The 26,023-nt window shown below is 40.8% G+C and overlaps 1 protein-coding gene across 1 annotated transcript in view; it reads left to right on the top strand.

Annotated features, from left to right (window-relative positions):
* LOC126188758 (nephrin-like) overlaps window positions 1-26,023 on the top strand; it is a 645,061-nt gene that overhangs the window by 132,423 nt on the left and 486,615 nt on the right. Inside the window, exon 4 of the mRNA XM_049930368.1 lies at window positions 9,712-9,920. Within this exon, the coding sequence (XP_049786325.1) occupies window positions 9,712-9,920 (209 nt within the window). The remainder of the gene's footprint in view (window positions 1-9,711; window positions 9,921-26,023) is intronic.

Consider the following 26,023-nt stretch of genomic DNA (forward strand, 5'->3'; position numbering starts at 1 on the left):
TACTAGTCTCAAACCTAATGCTTGCAATTATTATATTGTGAAACTTCCTGGCAGATTAAAACTGTGTGCCCGACCGAGACTCGCACTCGGGACCTTTGCCTTTTAATCTGCCAGGAAGTTTCATATCAGCGCACACTCCGCTGCAGAGTGAAAATCTCATTCTGGAAACATCCCCCAGGCTGTGGCTAAGCCATGTCTCCGCTATATCCTTTCTTTCAGGAGTGCTAGTTCTGCATGGTTCGCAGGAGAGCTTCTGTAAAGTTTGGAAGGTAGGAGACGAGATACTGGCAGAAGTAAGGCTGTGCGTACCGGGCGTGAGTCGTGCTTCGGTAGCTCAGATGGTAGAGCCCTTGCCCGCGAAAGGCAAAGGTCCCGAGTTCGAGTCTCGGTCGGGCACACAGTTTTAATCTGCCAGGAAGTTTCATATCAGCGCACACTCCGCTGCAGAGTGAAAATCTCATTCTGGTATTATATTGTGGTCTGTGCAAACTTCAAGCAGATGATGTCGTTCAGTTCTTCCCTCGCATGTCCACTTATTTTTCCCAATATTGACTTCCTAATTTACGACTACACTATTGAAGTTACTATAATAGAGGATGGAGCACTAATCTGTCTACATTCCAAAGCGCACAAAGGATGTGTTTTCTTAGCACTGTTAAGTAAGGAGCACAACTCACGAAGGAGCACGTTTTAGATAAAATAAATATAAAAATGAAAATTGCTGAAGTCAGTGGATCAAGCTAGTGATAGAGATATAGTTCTAATGTAGGTAGAATATCGCCTTCCTTCACCGCGGCACTGGAGGGGGCGGGTAGCGAGCGCAGTACCCCAGACGCGTTACCTCATCAAGAAAAATTCCTAGTACTCATATAACAACAGGCTGAATGGGTCTGTGCAGTCCTGGAGTGACGGAACCTAGGCAAAATCACCGACCCTATCCGGAACTGAACCCTTTACGTCCCAGGCTGGAGTCCAGCGCTCCGACTGACAGATCAGCATGGCCATATTTCAGATATCTATTTTGTCAGTATAGTTTGCCAATAATCTAGTAAAAAAGCAAGAAATCGGTCAAAAAAAATCACGCTGTTGATTCTGAAAGAATTCGTCCCTGAATCCGTATCTAATTTCAGAATCTATGTGTCAGTCTTAGTTTCCATGTGATACTGTACTGGTTTCTGTAAAAGCCTACGTCAGTTTGTGTATCATAGCATTATATGTCTAGTACAAAAGGAGGAAAGAAATCTGTGTCAGTACACAAATTAATAAATGAAATGAGCAACTTCAGATCAAAGAAAAGTAAATAAAGAGACCAAAATAAAAATTCTTCCCGATTTTTTCCGATACTTTTCCTCAGGAATGTCTCTTCGTAAGATCCAACAGTAGTCGGAAAACATTGCAGTAATCCAATTGCCTTCATAATGCTTTTCCAATGTTCAGGTGGAAACGTTCTCCACGTTCGTCACTAACCGCACCGAGGTTTTCTGGGAAGAAGTCCAAATGGTCGTTAAAGAACTGTGTTTTAAGTGACATATTAAGTTCACATCTACTATGGCGTTTTTGGTGTCACTAATTTTTGTACAATATAGCGATATTTTTCTGCCTTATGATTGCCTTAAAGTTCTTACTAACACTAATGAAAGGCAGCCATCCCATTTTTTCAAAATCGTTCAACAAATCAAGGAAATGTTCATCATCCATTAATTCCCTTATTTGTGGTCCTACAAATATTCCCTCCGTAATTTTTGCTTCACTCGTCCTTGGGAACGTATCTCGCAAATACTCGTACATGAATCCATGTCAAGTTTTGCCTAAGGCTTTCATAAAGCTTTTGGTAAGACTGAATATGCGGCAGATACATATTTTTTTGGGTCAACGAGAGGAGTCTCCACCACATTATTCTCTTCAGGCAGCAGTTGTTTCCGAGTCGTCATCTTTCTCCCAGAATAGTGATTTCTTCCTGTCTCTCCTGTACGACTCGCATATAAAGCAGCGGTTCTAAGAGTACTCTAGCTTAATGTTAACTGCATGAGAAATTGGAACAGACAAAATTTTTCTGCCGTACAGAATGGATACTAAGTTTGCTAGAATCTATTAACAAACGCCAACAACATACACTGAAATCATTCTGAAGAGATGCAGGACTACATTGGTCTTGCAGTATGATTTGTAAGGATACAGTCTACTATGAGTTCGCGCTCTGACAGTGATCACTTAAATCTGGTCCATTTTATTAGAATCTAAATAAGCTCGAATGCTGAAATAAATTAATGTAATGGTAGCTCCGTCACTATTGTAGTCAATTATTGATGCGTGATTAATATATAAACATGAAAATAATCTTTTATAAACGATAATGCAAAAGTTTATTTGTCATAAAATAGGACAAACAACACAAGTTAAGCGAGATGACAAATAAACCATGAACTGTTGACAACACAAATAGACGCAACAAACAGTTAACGTTCCACTGGGTGGCGATTCGTTGGCAAAGACTAATACTAGTTTGATTACTCTGGCTCAAAACATGGATAACGCAATCTGAAATTATCTAACGCTGAATAGACTGTGATCGATTTATTTCACGCAGAAGAATTAATTAAGTAACATTAGAGTAACCAATAAGCAACAAGTTCGAGTTATTTTAGAGACAGAGGGTACCATATCACGAAAACTGCTCACGATGAGCAAAAAGGGATTTCATTCCCGAATTCAGTAACTACAACTTAACTAAGAACACCATTCATATTCTTTGTGACAAAAAGTCTGTTGATCAGTGTAATTTTACTAACTGAGCATCACAGACGTTAATAATGTAGGTAATGGAAGTGGTGAACCACAGCCATAGTTTCGAAGTATTTATCATTCGTACGAGTAGTTTCAATGCTATGTTTGCGTTATCTTTAGGTTCTGCTATTAACCAAGTATGTACATCCTGTCATTGGCTCATGAGTCATAGGACCCATAAAATAACTAGGTGCTGCGGATCTCTATTCATCAGATGTTTATATACCTAACGTGTAGTCACCACTGTGACATCATGGACATAATGTGACATAGCAGATGCTAGTACACAACGAGAAAAACGCTTGTGCTAAAATGGAACGAAAAACCGACGCAATACAGCAGGAAATTTCAGAAGAGTAAAAGCTACAGTCGGGGTGCGGTGGAAGTTTACATCGTGAAATACGGATATTGACACTCAATGCACACAGTGGTTGCTAAGACGAAACGCACCAAACAACAAGGCGTTTTACGATTTCTATCAGTCATTTTTCTTTTGTAGTGTGACGACTGTACATGGGGAGTAGTGTTCGCAACAGTAATATTGCGATAATACTCTATGGGAGACGCGCGCTCTCTATGGTTGACTCTTCAATGGAATATTCGTTGTCGTGTATTAACGCAAATGTGTCCACTTCTGTGTTTTGTGGGAGAAACACCAGAAATTCAAATGAAATGTAAATTAATTAATTTTTAATCGAATGTGTAGCATTATGTGTGGCAGTTTCAATGGAATATTTAAATGGGATGAAGTTTGCAGCTGCAGGAATGGAATAGTGATACTCCCTAATTGTTTTTTTGTTTACTTAAAGCAACAAGATTTTATATTCGTTGCCCATATCAAGAAACCTCTATTTCGACACGTTCTGTTTTTTAAATATCTCTCGATTTACGATTTTTTTATTATAATTTTTGTATATCATAAAATTATTGGCCATTCAGTTTACAATTACAGTGTCGATTTTTATAGGTATCGAATCAAGACCAATTCGGAAATGTTGCTCTCCCGACTTCTGTTCAAGTATGCAAGTATACGGTCGGCAGTAATTTGCTTAAGTTTCTTTTTAGTCATCGTCCATCACCATCGGCACTGTTTGAAAGTCATATGCACAGCCTCACAAACAAATGTAGTTTTAGATAAACTGACGAAGTCTGGTGTAATTGTACAGGATCGTCTCAGACAAAGTTTATCTCTGCCTTGAAGAATCAATGTGGCGCTCTCTCTCAACCGGCAGAGGATCGCAATACGCAAAAGTACAACCTCATAGCAGTATGGCACTAGGGTTCTGTCTATATTAGCCAAAAGCCATGCACTTCCAATAAAACCATCAGACTGACACAAAAATATAATCAGTCTCTTCTGTGCTACGATACTCACCTAGAGAAACCTATGGTTGTCTGTTATGTGATACTGGAATATTCAAATTTGAAAGCGTTCAGTACATACTTTATATAATATACTCTATTCAGGATTAACTCTACTCATAAAAATTAGGCAAAATACTTGCAAGTAAGCCCGTTGATATCGATTAAATTTGTGGGAACCGCGAATATTCAACTCTAAAAAAACTGTAGGAATGTTAAGAATGCCTACCGTACAAAATACCTCCTGACTTATCTATTCTTGCAGTCATATTTGATATTTACTCTCTGTAGTTTCACGTTACCTTTACATCTTACATATGAATGTGTGAAGACGTTCAAATGTGGGAAAATTATTAGACTATAGCAAACATTTTAGTAACTGCTATTTTCCTTCACTCCCGATCTAAATAAGATATTAAACAGATTTTCCAAAGAAAAATTTTTATCACATATTTCAGCTTTACAGCTTTAATGAATTTATTATCTCTGTATTGAAACAGGATCGGTAACACTGCTTTAACGATTGTTTATCATGTAACCTCTGGCTGATTTAAACAACTTCTCGAGTAAGTTCTGTTAACAAAAATGTTATCTGGATACGTTGTAAGAGTGACGTGCGGTTAGTCAACAATTAAAAATGTTGATGTCTTTATATTGTACAGATATTATAATTCTATGGACTATTTTGGATTGATTTACAGTTTTGAAGTTATTGCAGATAAAGTGTCGTTTCGTTTTTAAATGTGCTATCAGGAGGGTCCTACTGTAAGAAAACAGTTTACACAATAAAATACATAAATTAATATAAACTGTACAATAATCCGTAATCTGAATAATTCAAGAATTAAATACTGGTTTCGACAAGGAAAATGCGTACGACAGTGTACGTAGAATCAAAGAAATTAAAGCAAACCTAGCCAAGTCGCTAAAGCCAAAATAGGTTTTACCAGTCAACGTAAAGAAGCCCTTGGGAGAGGATCAATTATAAATTTGTTCTTCCAGAAAGAAAAGAGTTTCCTCGAGATCCTCTACGACTCCAGGCATGAAAGAAACCCGAATTAACTTCTGCAGTGGCTCAAAAGAGAAGCTGTAACACCCATACACCCATATCGGTTAAAACGGAAGGACCGTATGATGGTAAGTGTGACAGTACGGAAACAAAGATATCGGTTCAGAAGCACAACAGAAATGACTTAGAAAACTGTACATAAGCTTCCTAAAATGACAGTCCTCTCTTCTACTCAATTTCATACAATTTTGATGAATGCACTGGAAATATGAGCTAGTGTTAATCGGCCAAGTTGTCACTAATCACCAAAGTAGAAACAGAAAAATATTAAAGAACCATATTGGCGACTATGAACAGTTTCACTGCATAGCTACTCCTAGTTATCACAACACTGACTGTCGTAATTTGTACATACACGACACTAAACTAAATGCGCCCTTTTCGATTCATAATTTAAGCAGAGACGCTTTGTACCAAATTTTGAAGAAAGGTTAATACCAAAATCTTTGCTGGAATTACTGTTACTCAAATAACAACTAGACAACACTGGAACTGGGTAGCACGCACTACCGCTCACTGATACTGACTTTCACTGACTGTTTTGACAAATTATTTCAAGCTAATTTTGCAAATAACACAGTTACAGTGTCTAAACTGATCACATACATTTTCTGAATGACACATAAAATATAATGCACTTCATATGACAAGCCACAACAAGGTAAATTCAGTAAAAGCCCTGACACATTAATCAGTTTAAAAGTATGACAGAATTTTTGCCAGATTAATTCCCAGGAGAGTAATTTATTCTACTGACGCATATTATAAGTTTAAGACCTAACAAATGTTGGGGCTCATTTATATAACATTTATACATATACATGCAAGTTATTTCATTATCCCAGTGAAACCAGTTTTAAAAGATGAATGGGTGTCGAATGTTATCCCAGGTAGTAATGGCAAGTGAACAGTGGCAGAAATTACCTACTAAATGTTAACTGGAACAACATCGATATGCTGTTATTGTTTGAATAGAAAAAACATAGACTGCCTTTTACTTGTTAACCAATATTTATCGCCGCCATGATCGTTTTAGGATCGGACAATCCACAGGTATTGTGTACACATCCGCCAAGCTCGTATCCAGGAAGTTTTTCCAGATACAACCTGGCTAGCTGCAGCTCACATAGATGGTTGTAATTTATTTCCTTTTTTTCATTTCGATCCTGTATGCCCTTACAGTTTTTACTTATTACTCCTCGCTCTCGTATCTGATGTCTTGTACATACCCAGTCAACCTGTCCCATTTTCTCGCCAGTGCTCTCCATACGGTTCCTTCCTCGCTGATTCTGAGAAGAAACTCCTCATTCCCTATCAGTCCACCTAATTTTCAACATCCTTCGGTAACACATCATCTCAGATGCTTCGATTTCTGTCTTTGTTCTCTCGGTTATCCCATACTCCATGATTCGCGTTTGTAAAATGCTGTGTCACAAATATACAATTCAGCTTCGTCTGTCATGTGCTATTTTGTTCCCAAAGCAGCAGAATTCCTACAGAAATTGCGGTTTACGTCAGGATCGGCAGTTGATATTAAGTGTGTAATTTCCTTTCTGCCGTTCTGCTTTTCTTTCATCTTGCTTCGATTTATATTCAGTCCATATTCTCTACTTATGAGACTGTTTATTCCATTCAAGAAAACGTGTAATTCCTCTTCATTTTCACTGAAGACAGCAATGTCACCTTCGAATCTTATCAGTGATGCCGTTTCACTTAGAATTTTTATCCTAGTGGTGAGTTCTCCGATTGTTACCGTCATTACTTCATCGACGTACAGATTCAACAGTGGAGGAAAAATACTACATCTCTCTATTACACCCGAGCTTCGTGCTTTGTCTTATGTTCTTGTTATTCCCTTTTAGTTCTTGTGCCTTTTCTATATTACCAGTATTTCTCAACAGGTTACTCCCACTTCTCTGAAAATTTCGGACATATTGTGCCAATTTATACTGTAGAACGCTTTTCTTGGTTGACAAATCATATGAAGTTGTTTTGTTTTTCTCGAGTCGTTCTTCTTTAGTAAGGGCAAGATGCCTTATTACGCGACAACTGCCCCACTCACAAGTGTTACAGCGTGGCTTTCGTCAAGTACTGAGCGCTTTGTGTGTCCAGACAACTTCTCATAAGAGAAGGGCGTCAGAGCGGGTACTGAGTAGCTCTTTATATCTGTTTACAAGGAACTCTGGAAGACCACTTACTTCTAACAGTTACCATTTACAGTTCTGTCCCCCAATGATTTACACAATATTGACAAATAAATTTTAACTGTTGGCAGTACTGTATGATTTGATTTAAGGATCAGTTTTACAACGATCTCGTAGAACCTTTTGCACATATAGCAGAGATTTTACATTATTAAAACATTCACTTGTGTTTCCATGAGCGACGATTCGTTACAGCAAGACTTGACCAGTGATACTATAAATCTATTTGGAAATGACTGGAGCATGGCCCATGAACTTAGTTTACAGCTTCTTAACACGCTCTAAATTAATGTTAAACAAATAAGTGGTTTCTTTAAAACAACCAACTAAAGAAGGTGCAACTTCCGGCATATGTTCAAACAGTCGTCGAAACTCTGAAATGTTTATGTTTCTTTACCAGTCAGTCTTTTTATTCTTACTGTTTGGCATTGTAGATGAATCCATTTCCTCCATATATGAAGAAAGCAGCCAATATTTCAAAGCAGCTTAGAATGAATTCTGTATATTAACTGTGGCTCAGACTGTGAAGCAAGTCGTGTGGGGCTTCATTTGCTTGCACAGCACGTGTAATGTCTCCACTGTTGAATGAAGTTTATATGTATCGTCTGAAAAATAAAAAAAATGATCCGGACATAAGATTTTCCACCACGGTTGAAGGAGGGGTTTCAAGGCGGTGGGTCTCTTCTCAAGAGCTATAATCAGTCTACAGATGAACGTAGTACAGTATTTATGAGACACTGTAATGCAAATTTTTAATAAAACCACACTTAGAGGGCTGGTACAACACATCAAGGAACTTACAGACATATGGACTTCTGCTGAAGAATGCAAAAATGTCAACCCAGTTGTAATAGCAAGCATGTCAATTAAACTGAATCGAAAATAAGTCATGGAAAGAAAACACCATTGTGTTACGCGTTTATTCAACAGTTAAATGTTACGTAATTTTTCAAGAAATAACGATGTAATACAAAGTTTTTTTTTTTTTTTTTTTTTTTTTTTGCAAAACATAAACGTTGGTATGTTATATTGTGAAGTCTGTTGAAGATTCTGGAAGGTGTCTCCTCCACATGGAGCTGAACAATACATGCGTTGGAGGCATGTACAAGAATTTCTGTAAATTTTATAGTTTCTGTAGCTCTTTTCCTAGATCAGTGTGCTTGAGTCGAGATTTGTGGGTTCTGTATAACACTGCTTTCCTGAGATTGATGGTAAGCATACAAGAGTTTGGTATAGTTGTGTCTGTATCAGGATGTTTCCTGTTAACATAGACTCACACCTGCTGGTATGTTTCGGTATCTTGAAGTCAAGAAACGGACGTGTTGTTGAACTCGACCAGGGCGAGAGATTTCTTCCTGAGTACAACAACAAAATAATCACAGCTACAGATACCATTGTATGTCGAATGTCGAATTCTGGTCATCCCTCCTCTCCCCCTCTGCGCCCCCCCCCTCCCCCGCGTCCACAAGTACTCCCTACATCCCCCAACTACAACTCCATCAGTGGAATAGTGGTTTTAGTATTTTTGTCTTAATATGGATTAGTTAAGACATTTTATCATTTGTAATACATTTTTCTAGACAGAGTGATTTCATCTACCTATGGGTCTTATGCAATCTGCAGTATCTTCAAATATCATGTGCAAAATTTTCGTAATTTCTCGCTCACTACCCAAAAACTGTGAATCCTACATAAAAAATGAGAACCTTATTGTATGAAATTTATTGTAGTTAAATTCAGTACTGTGTTACGTTTTCGCTAGAGGCCGCAGCTTGGAATCAACAAAATCGTACAAAACTCACTTTAAAATATATTTTTCTTGAAAAACCTGAAAACTATGGTCTCCAACGAAATCGTATTCTGGTACAAAATAAACTACATAAACTTTCTACACAAAAGTCGTGTCCATATTTTTTTGTAGGGCCGATAGTTCGCACTTAACAAGAGGAAGAATGTGAAAATTTCGTGTGTGATTTTTGACGGCGTTACGGGTTGCATAAAACTTACAGGTAGGGGCAGCCGAATCACCGTCTATTTATGCTCTCCTGAAGATGGTCAGAATAGAATCGAAACGCGCAGTGTCATTTTGAGTCCAAATAACTATAAGTGTGACTGGTAGTAAATAATTATAAATTAGCCTAATTAGAAGTATTCAGGTGTCCATTTCTCCCCAAAAGCAACTTTAAAATACCTCCTGCCCTCTTGCTTTGGATTTGATATCTGGAATGTGCATAACAACCCGATGCGAGTGCCGTAGTGGTATCTGTAGACAGACGCCGGTGCTGTTGGCAGCTACGACGCGCGTGGCCGCGCCTCGGAGTCGGCCTCGCACTGGCGCGACAAGGCGATCCTGGGCGAGCGCGGCTACTTCCGCACCGTCACCACGCCGGCCACGCTGTCGCTCAGCGAGATCTCGGAGCGCGACGAGGGCGTCTACCGCTGCCGCGTCGACTTCCGCCAGTCGCCGTCCCGCAACACCCGCCTCAACCTCACCGTCGTAGGTGCGTACACAGCACAGCCGGCTAGTTGCCTGCCTGCCTCTGCGCCACGCAATGCCCTGATTCACCACCTGCTTCTAAAACCCTCTCCGCTGCTGCAAGTTATTCCTAAGATCCCGATCCGTCAGTCAAATCCGTGCTGATTTAGGTCACCCAATCAACTACTAAAACATGAAATTGTTTAAAAAACAGTCTTGATCATAGCCGATGTTAACTTTGTGACGGGTTTTGGCCTTTTAATTGCGGGCCATCATCAGAGTTTGCACCACCTTGATAACAGCGATGGCACCTGACCCGCTGTGGAGTCCTCAGTCACTGTAATTGATCATTGAGTGACTGAGGACTCCATAGCGGGTCAGGCACCATCCCCACCATCGGTTGTCGGTTGTCGGTTGTCAACCGACTCTGCAAGATCCATGTACTAATTTATATTTACGTGACAAACCCTATTTTCAGGGCTATATTTTAATTCTGACAAATGGATCTATGCCGACATTTGTAAAAATGGCGATGGTACATTAGTCCTTACTAATGTAAAATTGCCACTTTCTGAAGAAGACAAATTTACATTTGTTGAAACCTAGGTAAAGAAGTCTTTATCCATTGCAAGTGGTCGGCTGTTTATAATTTTATTACGTGGAACCGTTGCTGTATTGCAGCTATGTTTAAAATACTTTATTTTTAATTTATTTTTCTGATTGATTATCAAAACAGTGACTACACTTGAGTGTTCAAATAATTATCAAATCATCAAGAGAAACGGATGATCAAGAAACGTAAAGCAGCCCAATCTCACAGATTCACTGGCAAAACCTACATCATATTCATGTGACATAGTTTCAAATATGCATGCATTTATTCCTTTCTCCACAGAAATCAAGAGAAAGTAAGTTGTGTCCAGACAGAACTACTTTCTTCTGGCCACAACCATGTGTTCTTTCATTGCTCTGGGAGAAGGTTCATCAAATTGGACCACATGAAATATTCGATAAGAATAGAAGCTGAAGTAATGAATTAATATCTACGCCACAGCTGGGATGTGAACCCAGCTCTCCTGATTACAAGGCAGATGTGTTATCCACTACTGAAGCTATGAACTGAAGTTTGTGTTAGGAAAGGCAATGGACTGGGGCAGTCTGTGGAGAGTGGGCACTCACAGTGGTCCAGCCGTGAGGAGGATTGCACCTTTGCTTAATAACCGGAGGACCAGGGTTCAAGTCCCAGGTGCTGCACGAATTTTATTTGAATTCTTCAGCTTATAATTTTATTCAAGATTAAGTTGAGACCCATATGTCTCCAGGAAAATGTAATTCCATTGGAACCCAGCTCGTCCTTTCCTCACATAGTTCACTTTATTACATAAATTAATAAAAGATTTACTCAACTTTTACACACTCCTTTGCCAGAAGGGCACTGGATACTGTACATCATGTCCTAGCAAAGCAACACTGGATGCACTAATTAACCGTCTCTCCTCTTGAGGGACAACGGACGACATTTAAGACAGTAGAGGTTCATCTGAAACTTCAACAACTCATTTGTCCCAGAAGATGATGCCGACTCCTGTAGCTGAGATCACGAACTGGGGCTGAGATTTTGCATGCTCGACACTATACTGACCTCAGTGCGATGGTGCTGCTGTTACTGAGAGGGACGTGTGGTCTTCTGGAGTGCCTCTCACACGTTGTTGCCGATTGCAGTGAAGCCTTGCTAATGTCTGTGGAGTCGATTCTTGTTGCCGACTTTGGTGTGGCACCGCGATCTCTGGACAGCACCACAACATAAACAAATATTTAATTCATGAGTAACACTTACTTCTGGTGTTGTCCATTTTTCTAATAATAGATCCTTTTCTTGACATGTAAAAATTTTGTAAGCCATCTAATAATCACCTCATTTGTACACGTCATTCGAAATTCCAATGCACGAGTATTTTTGTAAATAAAATTATTTCTGCTTCAAAAGTGAATGTGTTCAAGATATCTGACGTTTGTGGCCGGGATGTAGCAACAATTGTAGAACGGCTTGCTTCTGTGTTAGGAAGCACTTTTATTGCTTTTGATGTTTCATTAACGCGTCTGTCTGATTTTGCCTTCACCTAGCAACGGCTTATTTGATTCGCTGGGCAATGTAGGTACTGCATTCCACGCAAGTTACCTACGTTCCGCATTTACTGATCTGAAAGGCAGTGTAGTGAAAAGAATTTCACACTGCTGAGCAGACATACCTTTATCTCCAAAAGGCCAGGTCCTCTGCTGTTAAATAACAACTTTTTGTTCCAAAAATAAAATGAGATTACGAAATATTTCATTAAATGCTGATAGTTACGATAGAGTCGTAAACAAAATTGTTTGTAGTGAGATACTTCAGTGCCTGTATAGTTAAGGAGAACGATGCAATGTTCCTTCGGATACCGTTCTGCTCAACAACACAGACACTGCAACATTGTATTTATCGACCGACACCAGGCAGCGACTTTCCACTTAAAACGTTCTCCCCTGCGTGCACGACTACAGGTGGCGACGCAGGAAGGACGAGATACGGAATTTTGGGCCTGGCCATGAGTAGTTAACGAAGAGACAATCCAGTTAAAGTGACCACTCACGTAAAGCGAGATATCCGGGTTCGAGTCCCAGTATAAAGCAATTTTTTTCTGTCGTCATTCCCTTGTACATTTCATGGTCTACAGCGCACCGTTTAATTCCTCCCTGGGCCCGTAGGATACGAAAGAAAAACAAATGTGGTGTAATTATTTAGTTGCTGCCAATTTAAATGGCACTATCTACCTGTCCGCGGCTCGTGGTCGTGCGGTAGCGTTCTCGCTTCCCACGCCCGGGTTCCCGGGTTCGATTCCCGGCGGGTTCAGGGATTTTCTCTGCTTCGTGATGACTGGGTGTTGTGTGATGTCCTTAGGTTAGTTAGGTTTAAGTAGTTCTACGTTCTAGGGGACTCATGACCATAGATGTTAAGTCCCATAGTGCTCAGAGCCATTTGAACCATTTGGCACTATCTACCCTCCATACTGTAAAAATTGTGTTACAAATAAACGATACCTTTTGCTGCCATCCGAAGTGTAGCTTTCTGTATGCTTGTAGTCGTCTTGTCGCATTGTATAACAGAAATGAGCAGGAATGTCATGCCCGTATGTAACAGACCTTGGTGATACTACAACAGCGCTATTGGAGTCAATCGAAATTTGTTCCAGCATTGACGATTTCGTGGTAGGAAGTACAAAACATGTTATCTTTGATGGAGAGACATCGACATACATAGAGTTTTTCACGATTCCTATTACCTGCTTGTCGTGGCTGTAAATGTGCCTTAGTAGATAAAGTTTAGATAAAAAAGCTAAGTCCAACACTGAAACATTTCTGAGCAAAATAAGTTTTGATGTTCGTGTAACATTCAGATCTCCTGTTTTCGTGCAAGGCAGTCAATCCTCCTACTTGCGAAAATTAGAAAGGGACTGGCAATGGAGCTTTATCTCAGTTTGTCTGCACACTATGAAGCGGAAGATTTTAAACTGATCTGAACATTATATTTCTGGAGTTGGGTTCCTTATTAAAACATTCTCTACTGACTCCTATTGCAACACCTAGAAGCCTTTAATAGGAGATGTGAAACACCCAATAAAGACGCCACTGCAGGAGCGCCTCACGGAAGTGTACAGGGACGTTAGGAGTTAGTACTAATTACGTAGAGTATGAAAATCAAATGGAATGGCCTTATGCAGGACGTCAAAACAAAGGAGGGAACAAAATTATTGACACAAGAAAAAAGGTGTAACTATAATTATTTGCATTATATCCATGTAATGCATAAAATATAAACTAAAATATCTCAAGGCGATTTTGACTCGGCGTAGGCACAACTCAGTAATTTGGCACTTGTGGAGTAATTAATAATTTAATATCACCATAAGACCGAATTGCAGTGCGTATCGGTCTTCAGAAGAGCTGGCATTGTCTCAAGTGGCTGTTGTTTGACAACTAGTGGCTTTCTATCATTATGTCTCCATTTCCTAGCAAGTTTACAGGCGATATTCAGAGCAGCTTACCTACAGCCTGTCCACTGCTTTGTTCTTAATCGCTCGCCATCAGCAAGCCGCTGGTCAGTGCGTCGAAACATTCCAGCCGCATTGGCTGTTCACTGTCTCCCAGTGCTCATGAGGCGTCTTTCGTCTGCTGTAGGAAAACTGCAGTATTGTTCAAGGCATCGAGATGTAGGCCTGGTAGTGGCTGTAGCCACTGGGGCAAAAGGAAAACCATTCGACACGGAATGGATTTTGAGGATGTAACAAAATGACAGTAGACACTGGGATGAATACAGGAATCAGATTCAAAATCTGAAAACTAACAAAAACAGCCAGCTATGGGTTTCCTTTGCGAAGCACCGTGCAAATCGAAATAACGTCAATTGAATCGAATCCACTGAATCAACCTTCTCGTCGAAATCCCAGAATGCTCCTGCACTCCCCCAACTCTTGTCCTTCAGAGCATTGAATTTCCTGTTCGGTTGTCTTGTGACTAGTGGATTCAATTTGCAATGTCTACCAAATGAACGATCGATGTTGAGTAACTCCATTCTCCAAGATTTTGTTGCAAGATGCGAACTTTTTGCTATCGTTTCAAAAAGCCTATGGACGGCAGCTGGTGTAAACTCAGCTAGCATGCGCACAGCAGTCTCATGGCTCCTCGAGTCACATCGTCAGTCGCTGTCAGTGGGAACTTCCTCTGGGGTTTTTCTTGAGAAACGTCTTGCACTAGGTTCAGATGTCAGTTCTTAGCATTTATGATCTGTCAAGAAGACTGGATCCTAGCAGCAGGTATGTAATAGACTGGATCCTAGCAGCTGGTATGTAATATATAACCTCTTAAGTCCCTTTAAATATCTCAGTTACTCAGGAACTTGGTGGTGTTCCTCAGTGTCAGTAAATCTGTAAACCACTTTCAGAGTGGAGCCAAGACTCTGAACTGCAGTGCGTGCTTTCTGTGCCCCCATATCGGAAAAATCATGCTATAAGAAGACACAGCTTAAATGGAGCCCGGTTTTTAGGGCGTCGAGCTGGAGCGTCGAGTTGGAGCAGATGATAGTTATCTACAATGAAGTACAGTCTGAAAAAAAGCTGCAGAAATATCCAGCCAGATCTTGGAAAGCTACCAAGATTGGCAGTGTCTTTACAAGTAAGACGAATCAGAGATTTTTATTCTGTGAATACATACAAAAACCTGCGAATACATACAAAAACCTGAGTGTGCCAATTTGAGTGGATGTAAAACGGAATAGTCATGTAACCTCAGTTACAGATGAATTGGGAGTAGTGGAGCAGAATGGATTTTAGCCTAGGCAGCGGAAGAACAGGCAACATGCGCTATACAATATATGACCCTCATGTAAGCAAATGCACCAGTTACCTCTTTACTCCCACATATCCCTCTTACCTTTCCCACTACAATACTTGGGTGTTATTTTGTTTTTATTGTGGACCTAATTTATGGCACTAGGTGTTATCCCAGGCGTTGGAGGGTAGACGTCAGTATTTATATAATTTACATAATTTATGACACTGAATGTAGGGCAGATAAGTATTTAGTTAAGTTTTAATTTATTACCTAATAAATTATCTTCGTCGCTACCAAGATGGCTGCCTGTGTACTTAAGACATCTTCATGTCAAGGACAATAAATTACGATGCAATATTGAGACTGACTCATAAATCAAATGCTTTACTCCAACATATCATTGTATGATTTCTGGTGGAGGGTACAACCGTCATTTAAGCACCCCATCCTTACTTCATTCGTCAATGGAGTATGGAATGGATGATTGTCGGCAAGCCTTGGTGTTGGCTCTAAATCGCACTGCGTTCATTTCAGAAGACGTATACTGGAAGAAGTAATATGTTGCCCAGAACGTACTCTCTTGGATTTACAATGCATTCATTGTATAATCTGTTACAGGCGTTTGTCAAGCATCTCTTACGTTCTGGCGCAGAGTAAACAAGCGCGCGTATGCCACATTTCATCAGGTCTTGTTAGTCGCTAGGATTAGTGTGACCTGATACGGCCACAAGCTGACGAGAAATACTAAAAAAATTTCAAAAATCGGTCGAACAAGTGTTTTGTTAGGCACTTCTTTCATGGATGAGATTACAGATAGCCTTTCAGTGAATCTGATATCTGAGCTGGTGCACGCTTCTTATTTGCTTTATATAGGTCAATAGGATGTTTATATAACAGTCATAATTTTCTTTCACTATTCCTGCTGTTAATTGATTAATTACCATGCCTCTGGCTTCATCACCTTGTACATCTACTTGGCTACTCTGTAAATCATACTTAAGTGCCTGGCTGAGGGTTCGTCGAACCACCTACACATTAATTTTCTGTTATTCCACTCTTGAACAACGCGCTGAGAGATAGAACATCGATGTCTTTCCGTGTGAGCTCCGATGTCCATTATTTTATAGTGGCAATCGTTTCTCTCGATGTAAGTCCGCATCGACAAAATGTTTTCGCATTCAGAGGAGAAAGTCAACGATAAACGCCTTTGTTTGAATTATTTCCACCTCAAATAGAGTATCATGTGAGTGACACTCTCTACTCTGTATCTCGATAACACAAAACGTGCTGGCCTTCTTTGAAGATCCTTGATGTACTCCATTAATCATATCTCACAGCGCAGTAGCACTCCCAAAGAGGACGGAAAAGCACAGTATAGGCAGTCTGTTTAGCAGATCTGTTGCATCTTCGAAGTGTTTTGCCAATGAAACACACGCAGTCTATGGTTCTCCTACCCCACAGCATTTTCTAGGTGGTCCTCCCAATTTAAGTTGTTCGTAAATCTAATTCTTAGGTATTTAGTTGAATTTACGGCCTTCAGATTTGATTGATTTATTGAGTAACCGATGTTTAACAGATTCCTTCTAGCACGTATATGGATGACCTCACACTTGTCATCATTAAAGGTCAACTGCCCATTTTCACACCATACATATATCTTATCTAGATCGTTTTGCGGTTGGTTTTGATTTTCTGATGACTTTACTGGACGATGAACGACAGAATCATCTGAAAACAATCTTAGATGGCTTCTCAGATATTCTCCTAAATCGTTTATAAATGTAAGCAACAGCAGAGGGCTTATAACACCATCTTGGGGAACACCAGAAATCATTTCCCTTTTACTCGATGACTTCCAGGTAATTACTACGAACTGTGACATACCTGACAGGAAATCACGAATCCCGTAGCATAACTAAAATGATATTCCATAAGCACGCGATGTGATTTTAAGCCAGCTGTGAGTTATGGTGTCAAAAGCTTTAAAGAAATCTAGGACTAAGGAATCAATCTGAAATAACTTGTCATTATCACTCAACAAGTAGTGTGAGTAAAGAGCTACTTGTGCTTCACAAGACAATGTTTTCTAAATCCGTGTTGACTGTGTGCAAGTGCACCGTTCTTTTCGAGGTAATTCATAATGTTCGAACAGAATATATGTTCCAAAATCCTGCTGCATTTCGACGTTAATATACAGGTCTGCAGTTTAGCGGAGTACTCCTATTGCTTTTCATGAATATTGGTTTGCCCTGTGCAGCTTTCGAGCCTTTGGGTACAAATCTTGGGTTGATAAAGCGGTTGTATATCATTGCTAATTATGGAGCTATTGCGTCAGCATGCCCTGAAAGCAACGTAACTGGTTTACAATCTGGACGGGAAGACTTGCTGTTATTATTGAGTGACTTACGCAGCTTCACTACTCCGAGACTATCGCCAGTCTTGAGGTTTCGGCATGCTTTCTTCGTTGTTTCTGCAGCGGTGTTCGGACCTGCTTTGTACACCAAGGGAGATCAGCTCCGTCGTTTGTAATTCATTTGGTACCAATCTCTCAATTGCTGTCGATACTTTTTATTTGAATTCAAGACATATCTGCTCCACACTTACGTTATTAATATGGAAGGAGTGGAGGTGCTCTCTGACACAGCTTAAGAAAGTTTTAAGAAATTTACTGCAGCTTGGGAAGAGCTATGTCATTAACAATATCTTCCCATTGTAATGAAGGTACGTGTACGTTGCCTGTACTCTTCCCACACTAAATATAAATTTGAATTCCCAGAGTACACTACACTGCACAAACATACAGCAGCTCAGCACAGAATGTATACAGCACAACACTAGGATGACTAAATATTTCTTGAGCTATCACAGAGCCGTCCGCTGTGGACGAGCGATTCTAGGTGCTTCAATTCGGAACCGCGCTGCTGCTATGGTCGCAGGTTCGAATCCTGCCTCGGGCATGGATGTGTGTGATGTCCTTAGGTTGGTTAGGCTTAAGTAGTTCTAAGGGACTGATGATCTCAGTTGTTAAGTCCCATAGTGCTCAGAGCCAGTTTAACCATTTTGAGCTGTCATACCCCCGTCTGCCAAAATCAATTAAGTGCATAAAGCTTCCAACCTGTGTACATCTGCCAGTACCTGGAAGCTTGCTTTTCTCCTTATACCTGCCTGTACTGATCCTTGCGACACATTGACACTGCCACGGTCACACATACAATCATTGCATGCATTTATATATACAGGGTGAGTCACCTAACATTACCGCTGCGGTAACGTTAGGTGACTCACCCTGTATGGAACTAGATATGACTATGCTTCTCCCGTAAGTGCTGCTGCAGTGGTGATAATTTATAAGTTCAAATGGCTCTGAGCACCATGGGACTCAACTGCTGAGGTCATTAGTCCCCTAGAACTTAGAACTAGTTAAACCTAACTAACCTAAGGACATCACACTCATCCATGCCCGAGGCAGGATTCGAACCTGCGACCGTAGCGGTCTCGCGGTTCCAGACTGCAGCGCCAGAACCGCGCGGCCACTTCGGCCGGCTAATTTATAAGTAACTGTTAGCTACCTATGTCCATATGTGGAATGTTAATGGAAATACGCTTTAGGAAAATGTTGTTCAGAGTATAAGGGAACAGAATGTTTGTATTTCTGACGTGTGTTAGCAGATTCATGTCGTAAGAATCCAGACCATTGATCGGTCACTGAACTTGTGCAATTTGCTAAGCGTTTGTAGAAATACACAGATGAACATCTTTAATGAGATTAGTACTGATTTAATTGCTATTTGGTTTGAAAGGATGTAGCAACATAAACCGTAACAGGAATTAAATGATTCGTAAAACAGACAAACACATGTATAAAATGAAGAATAAACATCTACAGTACTCAGTTTAATTTGAAACTGCTGACAGCTGAGCGCAATGGTATGTTATGTTCCACCAACAACTGTGTTTTAAACCCAGGAATTCCGGTAAATTGGTTTCATTAACTATCACCTCAACGAGTATATCTACTGTTTTACTGTATAGTACTCTTTAGCCTGATGTTAGGCAAATAGATTTAGGTTTGTATGACTCAGCAACAGAAATGGCTGCGGATTGTAGGTAACTGAATTCAGAAATGTCACCTCAGGTACCTTCTACCTCGTGATGACTGCCGCGTAGTCTCTGGAATCGACCATAAGCTGTTGCGGGAATATCTCCGAGCTGCTACTACAATGCAAAGGAGGTTCCATCGACTTCCAAAATCTTCATCAAAGCTGAATATAATAATATTGCGATGGCTCTGAAGCGACACGCTATGAATCAAGCACTGTAAACAAATTCTTAGATGATTTCTGAGTAGGTGGATTCTGCAGATGTCGGTTTAAGATCACGAACACAGAGATCCACTTCTACCATTGGTCGACTTAACGGCACTTTTGTATGGAAGATCGTCTGTTTAATACACAGTTCAGATTGACACTCGGAAGCTGGGCCCTTAGACATTTGCTATACAATTTAAAACAAAACCCACAGCTCAAGTCACAGAAGCTATCATTCTACTTCTACTTGAAGAGTGGTATAACAATGAAATTCGTGCCGTCCTTTTGGACACAGCGACCACGTAAATCGCTGGGATTTGCTGCTGGAGGGTCCTGTATCTCGCAACCTGATGGCTATCGGTTCCGGAAGATGTGACGTCTCGTTGTCGTTCTTCCAGCTTGGATGATGAATCTACTTTGTATTTCTTCTCAATTCCCCTGTTGCCTTCTATTCCTGAGCGTCTTTTTCTACGATGGATTAGGGTCCAGTTCTTCCTCTCGGAGTATCACAAATACTAGAAACCAGAAGAAAACCTTCGAATCCTACCACTCATCACTTGTCTCCCCTTTCCGCTCGATAAGAGTTTTTACACAGATTACACCTTACCGGGTTGAGTGTCTAGAAGTACGAAGAGTAGATACAAAAATTACCTTGTGATGATGTTGCAATGCAGAAAACGATACCAATTTACGTAACAACTTTTCGTTACATTTTCATACATGGGATCAAATAATGACTCGATACAGCTCAAAGAAAAGAATTAATAAGGATATATTTAATTTTATATTGCTTCCTATGACATACTGAAGTAGTGAAAACTTTCACCAGGATGTAAAATGGTCGTCATTTTAAGTTACTTCCAGGTATTTTGCGGTAGTTGCTGTTTTAGTAATTTATGAATGACAGTGTGATCATACAGTACTTGATTTCTTGGTCTATTAACATTTACTTCAATCTAGATCAGCTTATGAGTCACTGTCCCTCTGAATTCGCTATGCGTTTACAGAAATAAAATATATGTACATTTTAACGTAATTAGGTACTGGTCCAGAACGCGAAATAATGTGGGTGCAGATAAGTGGTGGTCATTGCGTGCTGCTACAGCTCCCCTACCTCAGCAGCAGGACTGGCGAAACAATAGAGGGGAAACTCGGAGAATATTTCTCATAAATTTACTGGTCATGTTGTGGTTTTAGGTGGAAAGCTCAACCTACCAACTACGGACTGGAACACTCAAGTGAATTTGACGGACAGCAGGAACAGGAAATTCTTCTAAGTGTCTGACATGAAAATTGCCTTGAGCATTTAATCAGAGAACCGAAGCGCCAAGGTAATATCTTACCCCAGCTGGTGACGAACGTGTCCGAAAAATTTGCCTCAGTTGGCGTGCAACAAGGAATCACTGTTCATAAAGTGGTCACAGCATCAGTGAATACAGCTATAAACAAGAATGCAAAGAAATGTAGGAATATCTTTCTGTACAGCAAGAGCGACATGAAACAAGTTTCAGTTACCGGACGGGTCAATACGAAATTTGATCTTCAGCATTCAGAACGCTGAGCGTCAACGGACAAAGTTCAAGAGCGCTGTACAACACGCTTTTGACTGGTATGAACCTCACAAAGTTGTGAGTGATGGAGAAAGTCCGCCATAGTACAACAATAGTGTTATACAGCTGCTAAGGAAGGAAAGGGAGCTTCACTGCATCATTAACTGTAACTACACAGATAAACAAAATTTAAACGAAGCCAAAATTAGTGTAAATGGGCCATGCGTAAGCGTTCAACGAGTTCTAAAGTAAAATTCTGTTTATCATCTTGCCAGAAAATCGTCTTATGTCGAATCCGTGAACTGATAGATGCCATCGACTCAGCCACCCCACGAGAGTAATGACATGTAAACGAAAGATGGAAAGGTCGCAATACTAAAAATACTTACCCAAAACGGTTTCATGGAGGAATATCTCACCTTCGTACCTATTTTAAATCGCCACACGAACTAGGAAATGGCCATTGTCGAAATGTGACATTCGGACAGAAAAGCTACTGAAAACACTCCAAGATAGGAAAGCGACTGCACCAGATAGGGTACCAATAATATTCCACGTAGAGTAAGCGGAAGAACTTGCCATCACCTAGCAGCAGTGTATCGCAGGTCCCTGGAGAACCGAAGTGTTCCTAATGATTAGGAAAATGCACAAATTTCCTTTTTCAAAAGGAATCCTTGAAAAGACGCACAGCTATAAGCCTTTATCTCTGACGTCGTTCTGTTGTAGCATTTGGAACAGGTTTTATCCTCGCGTATAATCCTGGCGACAGAATATCTACTGTGTAGGAATCAATATGGGTTCTGAAAACAGGTCATTCTGTTAGTTAACGAAGCCCAGAAAGCGGTAGGAACAGAGGCCTAGGTTGATGTCCTTTTCCTTGACTTCCAGAAGACATTCGATATATATCAGCATTGTCGCCTAAGGAACAAAACACGAACTTCCGGACTATCACATCAGTTGCGTGACCGGACTGAAGAGTTTCTAGCAAACACAACACAGCAAGTCATCAGGCATTATAGTAGCTTCGAGTGTGCCGGAAGGGAGCGTCATAGGACAACTTACTTTTCACAGAATATGTAAATGAGATAGTAGGTAACGTCGGAAGTCCCATGAGGCGTTTCGCGGATGATGCTGTTGTATATAGAGAAGTCGCGACGCTAGAAAATTGTCGTGACATGCAGAAAGGCTTGCAGAGGATCGTTGCTCGGTGCAGAGAGTTGCAGTTGAGCCTCAGCATAAAGAAATGTAACGTATTACACATAAATAGACAGGAAGACCAATTATTGTATGATTACACAATTGCAGGTTAACGTCTATAGAATATCCAGAAGTATGCGCGCGGACGATCTGACGTGGAATGGTCACATAAAATGAAGCAGGTGAAAAGCAGATGGCAGACACATTCATTGGAAGAAGCATCAGAAATGTAGTTCGTCAACGAAGGAGGTAGCTTACAAAACCCTCGTTCCACCAAAAATTGAATACTGCTCGTCAAATGGTTTAAATGGCTCTAGGCACTATGGGACTTAACATCTGGGGTCATCAGTCCCCTAGACTTAGAACTACTTAAATATAACTAACCTAAGGACATCACACACATCCATGTCCGAGGCAGGATTCGAACCAACGACCGTAGCAGCAGCGCAGTTCCGGACTGAAGCGCCTAGAGCCGCTCGGCCACAGCGGCCAGCACTGCTCGTCAGTACAGAATATTTACCGGATAGGAAAGATAGAAGAAAAAAGAGATTCAACGAAGATCAGCGCGCTTCGGCACAGTTTCATTTAGTAAGCACGAAAGCGTCACGGAGATGATGAGTCCATGAGTGGCAGACGCTGCAAGAGAGGCTTTCTCCATCACAGAGTTCTAGAGGAGTCAGAGACATTGCTTTCTCCTACGTATATCTCGGGAAAGCACAGCGCACATAAAATTTGTGATATTCGTGCCAACTTTAGAGAAAGAGGAAAACCGAACGGTTAAAATCGATATTGGTATTTTTGTCTACTCAGACTAAAATACCTGTACCGGGTTTAACCGTTCGGCTTTTCCCTAACTGAACCGTTATTTTCGTTATTGGTCTGGTATCTGTTTTAACAGGCTTTTCTTAATTTTTTTATTAATAACGTGACAAAAAAAAAAAACAAAATAGAAATTAGCCGTAGCAGCAGCGATAAAATTCTTCGTTTTAAAATTAACCTTTTTAAAAAGCGAGTAATATTTATTCGCAAAATTTCCATTCCTTTGAAATACTGCGTTACTGTAGAAAATGAGAAAAGCAACCAGTACTATTATGATAGCAATGCCGCCAAAAACGATTAACAAACACATGGCACAAGAATTAGTACAGAATTCCTGAGTCAATAATGAACCTGTTACCACGTGGGTGGGGACTATTGAATGGTACGCGGGTACTTGCAATGTGTGAGACTTGCTTCATCTTGTCGACATGGAAGTTTCACTCATTGTCGTCGAGGGACATTGGTAGTATTACGAAATGACACCATCCCTTGTCTGGAAGATTTAACGAAGTGCAGCACCAGTGAAGTACAGGGCCACATTTTTTAAAAGATTAAGAACAGGAGGGTCCACAACAAACTTCCAAAATCAAGTAAGGAGAAAACATAAAACTTAAATGTTCGTTCGTGGGTTACAATAAAAACTGAAAGTAGTTGATCTCTTTGCTGTGTCTATGAAATACGCCTTTATCTGCTCGTAGCCCTCAAAAACGGGCTAATTAACACGAAAACTGTAGTACGTCAGTTTACACCCTTTGGCACTGAAATTCAAATGATCGTATGGCATTGATGGCCGGGTATCCCAGACCGGGGAATTTCGGCAGCCAAGTAGCACTCTTTTCAGAGGATGCCACACTGAGCGACTGGCGTGTCGGTGATGATTGAATGATGAGGACAACACAACATCAAATCCCCCAGATGAGAAAATCTCACATCCGGCCGGGAATCGAACGAGGTCCTGCTGCATGGCAGTCAGACGTCCTGATACCTCAGCTAAGGGGACGACCACCTTTTAACACTGACTATTACTAAACGCGAAATAAGGGTATGATCCTGAATTGCAACATGATATTTGAGCAGAGTTACAGAAAATTAGAATCATTGACTACTGGTATTTTTTTTATTAAAGGCTTCAATTTTAGTTTTAACTATTTATGTGAATTCTCTAGCAGATATTGTCGGAAGAAAAAGCAGCCAACTGAAGACTGAGTAAGTTTTCTTTTGTTTGTCTATTTAATTTAGTATTTTGATTCTGTGTATCTTGAAACTGAGGAAGTCAAATTTTTTCAATTTTTAATCGATTTTTACATTTATTACAGGCAAGAATAGGGATTAAAAACCTAAAATCGGTTGTTTCAATGAACATTTGTTTTGAGAGGTTTTAAACTGACGTTAAAGAAATCCGATGTGCGCAAAAAATTGCTGTTTCAGCGGTAATCGCTATTCCCTAGCCCACGTGGAATCTTTCCGGCAATTCTTTTCTCCGTAAACCATTCGCGAATGGAACAGGAGAAATGTGACAGTGGTACACAGTATACACTACTGTACACTCAGGAAGGTGTCTTGCGAAGTATTCGTGAAGATGGAAGTGTCAGATATCACATGACCAGTATTCTTGTACAAGAGAGCAACGTTTGAGTGAAACGACTGTTACAATTACTACTCTTCCTCACCTTCACCTTGCTTACATGGTACGTTTCGTACGTTGTTCAGAAAACATCCTCACCAACGACTGAACAACTGAACAACGTTGTGCTCTGTTCTACTTGTCTTACTCAGTCTTCAGCCTGTTGGATAGGCGCCCTACATTCGCACCGTTCCATCCTCCTGGGAACCCCTGTTGGCGTGTGCGCACCTATGCGGAGTCCATGTTGCGGTGAGCGCCCGCCAGGTGCTGGGCATAGTCTGCTCCACCCCTCTTCCCCCGTCACCCGCCACGTCCCCGCCGTCACGACCGACCTCAACTATAAGAGGCGGGGGGGGGGGGGAGGGGGCGGAGGAAGGTCTACCCTCGTGGGAAGGCCCTGCAGCTGCCTTGTTAATTGCTGCCCAAACAGTGTTCCTTTTTTTCCCCACTAGTTGGCACCTGAGCTGCTGACGTAAGGGTGCTATCACAAGCCTTCCCATTTACACGTCTGCTGTCAGCGTGGCTCGCTTGTCACAGTGATCGATTCCTCGGCCATTGCGGCAACACAAGACTGCGGGCAGCTTTTAGGTGCGTGTCTCGGGTTACTTCAAGCGCATTCCTGCTTTCCTTGTTTCCCTTCACTCAGCTTCTAATGGACAGCGCATGCGTTAGTTTTGTGCTTTTTACATTTTCAGAAAACATATTCATCAGAAAATATATGCCGAAGAAAAAAAAAACAAAAACAGGCAGCACCAAGAAGGAGTTGTGCAATCTAAGCGAAAGCTGGTAGGCGTGCTTCCACATCTGGAAGATGATGCCAATTTAGTTTTCGGGACAGTCGCGTAAAAGTTTACTTTAAATTCCCATTTTAACGGTCGTTAGCGTTAGTTACCCTTGTCACTGGACGTGCTGGATGTATTTTAGCCGAGAATGCCTTTAACGCGACAAAGAAGTCATTATCATCATCTTATTCAGTTTGAACGAGTTCGTGTGATAGAGCTACGAGAAGCTAAAGGTTCTTTCTGCGTTACAGCTCCAAGACAGGAATATAACCACTGTACACGACTGCTGACAGGGATGCTGACGAGAATTTACTGTCGCAAGGAGACTGGCCCGCTGGTGGCCAACGCCGTTCGGCGTATGGCTCTGATGCATCGTACTTCATTTGCAGCAGCAGTATGGGCAGTAGCTGGTACCACAGTGACACGACGAGCTGTTACAAATCGTTTACTTCAGGGACAGCTCCGAGACAGACCACATGGAATGC

Source organism: Schistocerca cancellata, chromosome 5, assembly GCF_023864275.1.
Source record: "Schistocerca cancellata isolate TAMUIC-IGC-003103 chromosome 5, iqSchCanc2.1, whole genome shotgun sequence".
Classification (NCBI taxonomy): Eukaryota; Metazoa; Arthropoda; class Insecta; order Orthoptera; family Acrididae; genus Schistocerca; species Schistocerca cancellata.